The sequence below is a fragment of the Barbus barbus genome (assembly GCF_936440315.1).
Source record: "Barbus barbus genome assembly, chromosome: 1".
NCBI classification, from domain to species: Eukaryota; Metazoa; Chordata; class Actinopteri; order Cypriniformes; family Cyprinidae; genus Barbus; species Barbus barbus.
Genome location: NC_136729.1, coordinates 8,787,625 through 8,800,000, shown reverse-complemented (window position 1 = coordinate 8,800,000; position 12,376 = coordinate 8,787,625). Strand labels below are relative to the sequence as shown.

At 35.3% G+C, this 12,376-nt stretch overlaps 2 protein-coding genes across 3 annotated transcripts in view; one reads left to right on the top strand and one right to left on the bottom strand.

Annotated features, from left to right (window-relative positions):
- LOC306878464 (stereocilin-like) overlaps window positions 1–1,282 on the bottom strand; it is an 18,290-nt gene extending 17,008 nt beyond the window's left edge. The window contains exons 1-3 of the mRNA XM_079430853.1: window positions 1,185–1,282; window positions 674–818; window positions 1–581 (exon numbers count right to left, since the gene is read on the bottom strand). The exon at window positions 1–581 is cut by the window's left edge and continues 553 nt beyond it. Of these exons, the coding sequence (XP_079286979.1) occupies window positions 1–581; window positions 674–749 (657 nt within the window). The 5' untranslated portion in view covers window positions 750–818; window positions 1,185–1,282. The remainder of the gene's footprint in view (window positions 582–673; window positions 819–1,184) is intronic.
- Window positions 1,283–4,599: 3,317 nt separating this feature from the next.
- Window positions 4,600–11,140, top strand: LOC306873451 (zinc transporter ZIP1-like). Of its 2 annotated transcripts, XM_079422758.1 has the most exons (4): window positions 4,600–4,934; window positions 5,673–5,803; window positions 5,897–6,202; window positions 9,453–11,140. In XM_079422758.1, exons 1-4 carry the CDS (start codon window positions 4,811–4,813, stop codon window positions 9,804–9,806), a joined length of 915 nt encoding a protein of 304 aa, XP_079278884.1. In that variant the 5' UTR covers window positions 4,600–4,810; the 3' UTR covers window positions 9,807–11,140. The 2 variants fall into 2 exon arrangements, with proteins under 2 accessions (XP_079278884.1, XP_079278883.1); XM_079422757.1 differs by having other exon boundaries at window positions 4,665–4,934; window positions 5,673–6,202.
- Window positions 11,141–12,376: the final 1,236 nt, after the last annotated feature.

Here is a 12,376-nt window from a genome sequence, read left to right as displayed (position 1 = left end):
AAGAACAGTTTCGAGCAAAGCACTGATAGTCTTCCAGTTTTGGGAAATGAAAGTCAAGATGGGTTTTTGGGGCTGGCGTTCAGTGAGGGTTAAAATGCTTTGCACCAACCCCAGAAGTCCATCCCAATGTGGGCTGCCCCGGAGCGATAGAAACAGATCCTGAAGCCTGAAAGTGGGTCGCGGAGGACTCTTCCCATCCCATAATCCGAGCGACGTTTCCCTTCCGGTCTGAAGAAGAGAGTAGAGCAGGTTCTCCCAAAATTGGTCATCACCAAAAGGTTGCTGCCGGTCATCTAACTCTGCGCTCATCTCTTGCAGATACATGGAGATGTTATACAGGAATCCCGAGAGCCTGTTTCTATCAAAGGCTTTGTTTAAAGACGGGAGACTCTTGCTTTTCCTTGGCAGTACACCTAGAGATTTGAGGCCTCCCATGATGCTCCTCGCTATGGAATGAATTTGTTGATCTTTCTGTCTCTCTGCTGGTGGTTGTACTCTGTGTGGGTTCCATTCTCCACCCTTCCTCCATATCTCAACAAGCTCTTTTAAAATCGCCTCCTTCTGGTCCTCTTTTTTGCTCTCTAACATGAGAGAAACAGTCATAAATGTTAGAGTGTGAAACAAATTGAGTCATTGTACAAACAAACAACAGGAACAGCCAGTATTGTCTTACCTCCAGCAATGGCTGATAGTTGTTCCAGTACAAGCAAAATCACTACAATTCCCAGCTTGCCCATCCTAAGTTCCATTGCCTCAAGGTAGCACGGACAAAGTCATTTTGTTGTCTTTGTAAGACTGCATTTGAGTTCCTTTAGGAGCTGACGGAGACATTCAGAGCGTAAAGTGTCACACTGTGGAGTGCACATGAAATCTTAATGACTATCCACTGTCACTTGGCTAAACTTTCACTAAGAAAAGTTTGCCACTTTCTAAACTATACAGTATACAGTTATTGAAAAACTGGGAAAAAAATATAATCTCACCTAAATTTCTCAGGTTTGTCTTTAAAAAATACATACAACTAAATTTGAATTTCATGCATTCATATTAAAAATGTCAAATTAGACTGTAAAATTTTTTTTATTTTTTTTTTGCTAAACTCTCCTATGCACCTTGTCTTAAAAAAAAACAACATAAAATTCAGGCATTTATACAAATAGAAATCAAAGGATTTTAGTACTTACAAGCAGTTGCATCCGTTTAATCCTGTCAGTATCTATGAAAATAGGATTGTGCATTAGTGTGAGCAAATTATTTCTCTATCCTTCTCTCTACATCCTTCTCTCTCAGCATTTGTCACTTTTTGATCCGCTCCCCCTCCCAGTCTTTGAGATTGAATTGGATCTTCAAAAGCCACAGCTTCATGTTTCAGCGACATCGTCCCGTCATGTGCCAGCTGACTGTGTGCTGGAGTGAGAGGCCAGAGGCTCAGGGATGTAATATGAGGAAAGAGAAAGGCCAAGGAACTTTAAGACAGGTATACTCTTGTATCACAAGGCAATTTCATAGTAATTAAGATTAAATGAGTTACAAAGGTAGGTCATTACTTTCGACTGAGGCTAAAACAAGCCACAGTAGATATACAATAGATTTAGAACTTGTAGATAATGCTGCATAATAAACAATCAATTGTATAATCATTCAGATTTTCAGATGCAAATGTTCCAAAAAAAAATATATATAACCATGATTTATGTTGATAGTGACAATTACTTCCAGTGTTGTTTTAGAATTATTTATACATACAGCATATGTAAATATATAATATCATAGTATTTATTCATATTTTGATTAAGCTTTCATTTTTATATCATTCATTTTCATTTTAGTTAAAATTTTTAAATGTGATTTTGTCATTTGTTATTTTTTTGTATTTCTATTGAGCTTTAATTATTTATTTATTATTATAATTTTATTATTGTTTTAGTTTTAGTCATTTTAATACTTGAACTTATTTTATTTCAATTAGTTGCCAAGGCAACATGTCTGATTTTCAGTTTTATAATAACACTTACTTACTTTTCATTATTTTTATTTTCATTTTATTTTAACTTTTAATTATTTTGTTATCTGATTTTGGCATTTTTTGTATTAGTTTTTTTTATATATCTATAGCTTTTTTATTTATTTAAATTTTAGTTTAGGTATTTAAACTCTTATTTTCATTCATATAATTTGCAGGGCAACATTTCTAATTTCATTCTATTGTAGTACTTATTATTGTTTACTTGAAAATTGTTTTGAATTTGAATATGTTTTTAAATTATTAGTTTTTATTTAAAATTTTAGTTCAAGTTTTTGTTTTGTTGTATGCTTTTGTAATTTTTTAAAGGTTTTTGGTTTATATGTCTACTTTTTATTTCAGTTTAAGTACTTCAGCTTAGACGTATTTTAATTAATTTAGTTACCAAAGCAACACTTCTAACTTTTGCGTTTTTCCATCTAATTTTTATATTTTATTTCAATTAAACGACAAAAAAAGTTTGGTTTTTTTTCCTCAAAAGTTTTCATAGAGCACTTTTAATCAGAATTTAATCACTATGAGCCCTATACTTTATTCTTCAATCTGACATCTCATGAGGTAATTTTCACCTGTGCCAACACTGACATAAAACGGTACCCTTGTCCTGGTGGGTATTGTTTTACTTATGTGGCAGCCAGCAGGTCGCCTACAGCTGTCATAAAACAAATGTGTCCCTTAGCCACCGTCAGCACACAATCAGGCCCTTCACTGATGTTCAAAATCATCTCGCTCTTGTCTGAGGCCTGTCTACAGCAGCTGAAACCTGAGGCCTACACAGCCTCCCCACAAGCCTTTTAATTATGTGTTGCTGTCGCCTGCAGCGGAACAATAACTTCCTCTTGTATTATTGATGCCTGAGGGAGCGGCTGTCACTCTGCAGCATGGAGCTCAGTTGACTGCAGGAATATTAAATGAGAAACTTTACTCCTCATGCCTCTGACTAACTCCACTCAAATCGTGCACAGCACTGAGCTTGTTTGTTTGCTCTGATGTGCATATGACTAAACTATGATACAGTTCAAAAATACAGTTAAGGAAAAAATCTTAGGTGCTGTCTGGCTGTGAATTGTATATGAAAACATACAATTAAGTCTGTCTCAATTTATAAAGCCATGTTAGACTAACCAGAGTACCAAAGCATCTGGTCCAGTGCAACATACATGATAATTTTACAATATTTTGCATTTCATTCCCCCCAAAATAGTGTCTTGTCAAACATATATAGGTTACATATACAGTATATTTACTCACTGAACACCAAACATAGCAATCCTCATGCTTAGTAGCCTATATATAGTACTTAAGTTCCATACATTTTGTTTGCTTGGTTTCATGCACTTGTAAATTCAAATTCTGATGCTCAGAGAGCAATCAAAAAAAAATATTCAAGAAAACACATAATATTACAAAATAAAGTGACAAAAGCAAGTGTAATAGGCCTCATTAATGTCTTATATTTCTTCTTATAGCTGTTAATACAAATCATAAGAATTAAAATTCTTAAAAATATCACAAATAACTTATTTAACTTAGATTAACCTCTTGTCTTGTGTTAAATCCAAAAAGGTAGGATGTTTAATGAATTAATTGGGTTGTTGCTATTATTAAGCAGGGCAAGTAAATTCTAATGTCATTAAACTAAAACATCTCACACACTTTACATTAAAAATGCTACTTAAGTAAATATATTTAGCACTGACAAAGCAATCAAATGGGTTGAATAGTTTACAATCAGACAACAACAAACTCTGTTAATTAATATCTAAGAAATGTTTAATCTTAAGAAAATACTTAAGCAGTAACTAGTTACTGTAATAATATTACTGTTTGCAGTAACTAGTCGTGTAACTAATTACTAATAAGATTTCAGTAATATTACAGTTAATATCCATAAAACAGCTTCTGTAATAACTTCTGACTGCGATCCAATGTGGATTTTGGTCAAATGATGAGGCAGAAATATGTTGTTAATAACATTATAAAATAATTTTTATGTGGAAGATACATCTTTTGTGGGGCGAGAAGAAAAAGTAATGATACTAGCAGTGTAACTTATTAAATAAAGTAACAATATTACTTTTAAAAGGAGTAACTAATGAGTAATACATTACATTCTTTGAGTAACTAGCCCAACACTGGTCAGGAGTAAAACATAAAGAATAAAATATTAAAAGTATGCTACTATTGAACTTAAACAGGCTTCACAGAAACTCATCTAGTAAAATAAATAAATAAAATAGAAAACAATTCTACATTTTACAACAGTGCTGATTTGACTAGGTGATTTTATATATATATATATATTTTTTTTTTTTTTTTTTTTTTTTTCACCAGTCACAAGGCAGTCATGTGCGGTTAGTCATCCGGGAACCGCAGCTCTATGGCATGCAGTCTTAGCACTAGAGTCTCACAGTGGGCTCAAACATACAAAATAAACTCTTTAAATACGTTCAGATATTTTATTCTAGACATTAGTCTATTAATAATCACACTTTGTTTCAGAAAAAGTAAATATGTTTACGGAAATGTTGATATTGCAGTAGCGTTAGATGCTAAGTATGGGCCGGAAGTTACGTGAGACGTCATCGCGTAAGGGGCGGAGCGAACAGCGACAAATATGCAGTCGCGAGTCAGTCAGATATTAAACCTGATCAGAATGAACCTCTAAACGATCATAAACTACAAATCATGGGGTTTATCTCTATATCGAAACATTTACATGTATTTTACTATCAGTGTTTGACTGGCGCCCCTCGCTGGTTTGTTTACATCTAGTTTCATCTGTTTATGTCCGCGATGGATTACCTGCTGCAGGTGAAAGTTGGAGCTCTGGTCGGGCTGCTGTGCCTAACTCTGTTTTTTGGTTTTATCCCAGCGCGGATGAAATGGTTTCAAGTCTCTAGTGGAACAGGTAAATGATAATTTACGTTTTTTATGGTGGTCATCGATTTTACTGAAGGCTACTATACATGATGTTTCATCTGTCGCCTCCTCCCAGCCTAAATATGTTTATTTACTGTATGTATACATTATTATGTCGTTATTTATGTGTTTACGAATGTATATGTGTACCACACATAAGGAGTTTGCCCAGTCTTGGCTTCATACAAGTACAAACACATGACAGTCAGCTGACAAGGACAGCTAGAGGGGTTTTAAACATGCATTTTACTCCGATCACAGATGGACTTAAGTGAGGAAGTGAAACTGGTGTTTGAACAAAACCTGTGTTAAACGCGAATTATGACATCAGAAACAACCTAAGGATTTTACGAACAATCAAATACATGTATGCTTTTGATTAGACACAGATATAGATGTCACAAATATTTGGATGTGGTTATTAGTTATCAGATTTTCATTTGATGTCATCAGTGCTTTTTGGATGGATAGTAGGGCTCTGCTTTATCAGGTGGCTTAATTCAATATACCCAATACTTAAAGTTGTGGCATGGGTAAATAAAATGCTTATGCATTGCTCAGTTATGATGGGTTTTTAATTATTATCAGGCATTTGATTATAATCCCCTCTGACAAAACTTGTTTTACTTTGGCTGATTAGCTAACAGGAGTGATTAGAGATCGATATCAATCAACAGCACCATTAATCAATGCAACGGGACTTTGATTTGTCTTTCTTTGTCTCCAGCGACCCATAGGGCAGTGCTGAGTTTTGTGAGCTGCTTCGCGGGTGGTGTCTTCCTGTCGGCCTGTTTGTTAGATATCATCCCAGATTACCTTTCCGATATACATGAAGAGCTACAAAAACAAGGCCTTAATGTGAGCTCACCGAATGTTGGAATTGCTCTGTTAAATGCAGTTTGTTCCTGTAATTTCTATTTGTTTCTAATGCCACTTCTCTTCTTCATCCAGGAGGGCTTCCCGCTTGCAGAGTTCATCATGGCGTGTGGCTTCTTCACAGTCTTGATCTTGGAAAAGATAGTTATGAGTTGCACAGAAGGCCACAGAAATGAGGAGACAGCTCCTCTTTTAGCTCCCACAGGTAACGGACATGCCCATGGACATCGCTCGCTGAATGATCTGGAGGGGAGCGGTCACCACGTCCACGTGGATTTTTACGCGCACTCGTCCTTCCGCTCCTTCATGCTCTTCCTGTCTCTCTCTCTCCACTCAGTGTTTGAGGGTTTGGCCATTGGCTTGCAAACCACAGACACCAAGGTGATTTATTGAGTTTTGTTTTGTTTGACAGCTCTCTGTTAAGTCACTGTGCTGACCTTGTTAGAAACCTGATAAAGTTTGGGTTCAAAGGTTTACAGTTTGGTTTGGCATCGTGACTTCAAATCATGCTGTTTATGTAGAGGTTTATCCCGTGATGCCAAAACACTTTAAATTCACTAAACACTTTAAAAATGTTAAAAGGGGAGGGTTCACCCCAAAATGGACATTTTCATTATTTACTCACCCTCGTGTAGTTCCAAACCTGTTTTTTTCTGTGGAACACAAAGGGAGATATAAAAGTAAAGTCAGTTTTAATAACAGAAGATAGGGCTGCACAATTTGCAAAAACATATAATAGCGATTTTACTAATATGTGACCCTTTCTGTGAAACCCAGGCTAAAGTCTCAAAATCTAATTATGAGATAACAAGCATCAAAGTTTGATTTCAGTCATTAATTTCACTATGATTTCAATCTTTGACATGGCCTTACTCAGTCAATATTCAAGATATAAAGGTTACATTTTCACAGAATGCTCTTTACCTTATGAAGGATGATTTTATGTAGAAAACAGTAAATCACAAAAATGACTTTAGCTGGGTTTTCACAGAGAGGGCTAAATATTTTCTCTCTTTTTTGTGATTTTAAAACGCAGTAAAGAAAAAAAAAGCTATGCTTGTTTGTAGAGCTGCACAATTTGGCCACAATTTTGTGATTATATATCAATGTAACTATAAAATAATTAGTAATGATAATTGTTATTACTAAAGTTTTTTTTACAAAATAAGGAAAGCTGCTATTTTAATATTTCACTGTAAAATAAAAAAGTCAAGTGGTTAAGAAAAATAATATATTATCATCATTATTAAACAATTTCAATCAAAATAAGAACTATTTGTACTATCTGTAAAACAAAAAATCTAGTTTTTAAAAATTATAATAATATGACTAAAAAAACTAAATATTTCTCTGGAGGAAAAAAATCAAGAACATAAGAGAAATAATAATACGATTTATTGTTACACTACAACTGTAAAATTACAATATTAAGTGATGCGGACTTTGTATGGAGCAGCGTCTACTACTTGCTTTTGGCTCATATTATGTTCCTGAGTTTAATTTGTTCATTTCCTCACAGACCCAATTTTAAACTTGTCACAATGGGTGTTTTTGTCACTATACAAAGAATTTGAGAATAATTTTGTTTTATTATCGTCGCTACAGAATAGCTTCATTTTAAATGGGAAGTGTGTTAAAATATATTGTAATGTGCCAAAATGGCTTTAAGCCATGATTAGGGGTAAGAAAATTACTATTTTCTTTTTGAAATCTGTTTATATATACAGTGCCCTCCAAAAGTATTGGAACAGTAAAGGCAAAATTGCTCTTGGCTGTGGAGTCAAGACATTTACAAATATGATTAAAAGATGAATATGAGACAAAACTACAGAATGGCACATTTTATTATTGGGTGATTCAACACAGATGTTTTACCAGCTAAGAAGTTCAGTACTTTTAGAGTTTCATCCCTCTATCTGATCTGAGCATAAGTATTGGAACAGTTTGCCTCACGGGTCTTTCTAAGTGATCAGCTGTGTCCTGTTGCATTAATTCTTCAGATATTAAAAGCAGGGAATGTGTCGTATCAGTTATATCCATTACTTCTGTATTCTGAATCTTGCATTCGATGATGACACACACAAACCAGGATGGAGCTGACTGAGAGAAAAGCAAACAATTTGGATGCTAAAAGAAAAGTCGTCCGTTAGAGCTCTAGCAAAAACAAAGGGCATGGAGAAATCAAGAGCTTGGAAACCACCAGCGACACCAGCAACCAACAACAACCTGATCGGCTGAGAAAACAACAGTAGTTGATGACAGACAAATCATAAAAGCTGTGAAAATGAATCCTAAAAGATGTGTCTGTAAAATCACCAACAACTTCCAGAAAGCTGGGGTGATGCTCTGACAATCTACTGTCCTCAGGAGACTTTGACACAGAATTACAGATGCTACACAGCAAGATGCAAACCTCTGACCAGCACCAAAAATAGAAAGGCAAGATTACAGTTTGCAAAATAGCACAAAGGTGAGCCAGAAGAGTTTTGGAACTGTGTTTATGGACCGATGAGACAAAGATGAACCTTTATCTAAGTGATGGGAAAGCAAAAATGTGGAGAAAAAAAAGGAACTGCAATGATCCCAAGCATACAGCCTCATCTGTAAAGCATGGTGGAGGTGGTGTCATGGCATGGGCATGCATGGCTGTCTCTGGAACAGGCCCTCTCAACTTTACTGATGACTTAATGTATGATGACAGTAGCAGAATGAATTTGGAAGGGTACAAAACCATCTTGCCTACCAATATTCAAGAAAATGCCACCAGATTCATTGGGAAGTGCTTCATATTGCATCAGGACAATGACACAAAACACCCTGCCAGTTCAGTCAAGGAATTTATAAGGGCAAAGAAATGGAAAGTCTTAGATTGCCCAAGTCAATCTCCAGATTTAAATCCGATTGAACATGAATTTCACCAGCTGGAGAGGAGAGTAAAGGCAGAAACTCCCCAAAACAAGCAACAATTGGGATTGGCTGCATTAAAGGCTGAGAAAAGCATTTCAAAGGATGAGACCAAGAATCTGGTGATGTCTATGGATCACAGACTCACTGCTGAGATTGTGCGCAAGGGATCTGCAACTAAATAATAGCTTTTAATCTTTTATATCTGCCTTATGTTCAACTGTCCCAATACTTATGCTCACATCAATGAGTGGGATGAAACTCTAAAAGTGCTGTTCTTTTTATTTGGTAAAACATCTATGTGTTGAAACGACTAATAATAAAATGTGACATTCTGTAGTTTTGTCTTATATTCATCTTTTAATCATATTTGTAAATGTCTTGACTCCACAGCCAACAGAGCAATTTTGTCTTTACTGTTCCAATACTTAAGGAGGGCACTGTAAATATTAGAATCACAGTTTTTGTTACTAGCCATTTGTGTGCAGAAATTACACTTGATTTGTAAAGTCAATGAAAAGAAAATACTAGGTGGTAATTGATTTTATCCACCAGTCATTATGTCATTGACCTATATGACAGGTGGTTGGGGGAAAAAGAGGGCTTGGTGACTAAAGCAAAAAAGTAAATTTTGCTTTTTGCTTCTTTTGGAATAATGTACAAATGTAATAAATGGAATTAGAATTCAAGATACAATGAGTGTGACTTCCCTCGTCTCTCTGCTCAGGTGTTGGAGATCTGCATCGCTATCCTGGTCCACAAGAGCATCATCGTCTTCAGTCTGTCGGTGAAGCTGGTTCAGAGCGCGGTCAGGCCCCTGTGGGTGGTGCTCTACGTGGCCATCTTCGCGGTGATGTCTCCTCTCGGCATCGGCATCGGCATCATTGTGATCGAGGCTCAGCTGGAGGCTGGCGCTTTCATCCAGGCGGTGCTGGAGGGGCTGGCGGCCGGGACATTTGTCTACATCACCTTCCTAGAGATCCTTCCCCATGAACTGAACTCCCCTGAGCGGCCTCTGCTCAAAGTGTTCTTCGTCCTGTTTGGTTTCTCTATAATGGCTGGTCTGAGTTTCCTGGGCTGAAAAACACTTCTCATTTTTTCATGCCCCGTGGTCAAAAAACTGGAGCCTGGAGGAAATCGCACTGAGTGAGCCTTCACAAACTGCACGTGATTTTAAGAAAACGAAAGACTCAGTTTTTTTAGAGGAACTGATATTTACAAGCACAGAGATGATGATGTCTTTAAAAAATATGATTATTTGTCAGATTTAAATGAGAAAAAACATTTTTTTAACTCAGCACTGAGAAACAGAGAATCTGACACGCAAATGGAGACTCTTTTTTTTACTTGAACATGTTTTAGCTTTTTTAAACTAGTCATATTTTATCAATGAAATTGTTTCCATGCCACTTTTCCTTTTTGTCATGCATAACACTATCCATAAACCACTAGCTATCTGACTGATTTAAAAATTTTATTCATTTTTAAATCAGTTTTATTAATTATTCATCTTTATACATTATGAACACTCACAGCAATATTTCTGTATGTTACATACAGTTATTCAGTATTGATTTTCTCCTTTTATGTGCTACATTTCCTGTACATTTGCATAAATTTGAGGGGCAGCCAAATGTTTTGATTGCACAGTTTGAATTTACAGATTTCACTGTAAAATAAGACAAAATGTGTACAACTAGTATTGTGTTTTTTTTAAAGACCACATGTGTATATGTTCCATAATCATATGGAAGTATGATTGATTATGCAACATTAAAGCAATACAAAATATATTTTCATTTCAAACTAATGGAAACAGGATGCAGTTTTAGTTGAGAAGCATTCCTGTGCCTTTATTTGAAAGAAAACTAGCAAATAGCTTGTTACTGATTCAGGTGCTTAAAAGCATTTTACTAAACACTAGCACTAAATCCTTTCAAAGTTAATGTTTGAATATATAAAGAGACATTGCTGGATTTCATTTAGTTTGCTTTCTGCTTCAATATGCTCTGTCTGGGGTAGTAAAAAGCAATGTATGATTTTGAGATGAAACACTGTTCAAACTTAATCTTGCAGTACCACATTTAGCCTCTAGATATCAGACTTCTACACAATGTTGGTAAAGGATTAACTGTTGAATGAGAATGAGAATTGACAGTATAGTTTTGCATTTTTGTTGACCCCCCAGATAATATTATTATTATCTGGGTTTCATACTCTTCTCATGAGATCTGCTGCTTTTCTTTCTGTAACTGAAATCAGATTAAATTTCCAAATTCATTAGACAAGGGTTATTATTGTTAACTAAAACTAACAAAACTAAAACCAAACCATGTCAACTGTTATAAATGTTAACTGAAATAAAAGAAAATATGAAGTTAAAACTTGTAATAAAACTAATAAATATTTTATTTTAGCTGGTTGTCAAGGCATCATTTTCTTTTCGTTTAACTTGAAGTAAAACAATTAAACTGAAATGAATAATTGCTAAATTATTAATAAGAATGATTAAAAAGAATTGCTAAAACTTTCAAATCAAAATGGAAAATATAAAAACAATCTTAAAATATGAATAAAACTAATAATATATCAATGACACTAAAATAACAGTTTGAAAATGTGTACAAAAAAATAGTTTACAAATGATTTATGAACGAGAATCAGTCTAAACGTTTTTTAGAAAATACAGAAATTAACAAAGAAATAAAAACTAGTGATTTTTCATGACCTGATTTTATAAATGACAGCAAAAAAGAAAAGCAATGGCTGCATCATGTCGGTGCAACCCCTGTGCAGTGGCCCTAAAAAGTGGATTTGGACACGTACAGTTTTTGAATGAACAGCATTAAGTGTGGCGTACTTGTCAAATACTTTTGGGGCTACTGTATCTTCAAAAATAATCACAAAATAAAGCGGTAACAAAGTCCAGCACTAATGAGTGAATGCTCTGCAGTGAGGAGCAGCAGGGTTTGTGACGGACTCGTACAAGAACTGTTCCTGCTCATTATCTGCTTTTTGCTCAATGCCTGAATGGATGGCATCTTTGCAGACCTGTCGCCTGTCCTACATTCACCCCGTCACCAAGAAAACCCCATTCACACACACAGACCGAAGCCTCAGCTGAATCGTTAGCATGCATCGTAATTATGAATGAAACGAGCATGAGGAGGACCGCAATTTTGCAAATGGCATCTAAATCGTTGATTACCGTTTACTTTTTCATAACGTATTTTTAGTTGCATGACCAAAATTTTAATTACAAAAAGTGCTTGCTGCATAACAGAGGGTTTAAAGAGGGACGCACGCTACATCAAGGATTGCAGAGAGAGGATTATAAAGTGTAAAACCCAATGCAGTACAAAATGCGTTTAGTGTAATTTGAAACTCAGTCAATCGCAGGATTAGTCTTTCAGATCACAATCCGTCTGTGTGATTGATTTGGGCTGCCAATGTTTTGATGCAATCAAAAATGAGCTGTTATTGTGAACTTTTGTTGTATTTCCAGCTTGTAGGCTATCTGCTCTATTCTAGTCTGTGACTAAATCAAAGCAGAGATTTGAGGCTTTTTAATCTAGACCACCAGAATAAAATCTTTACCTAGAGGAGGTGAGGATGGATAGGATGGCCTTGGTCAAATTATTTATAATATTC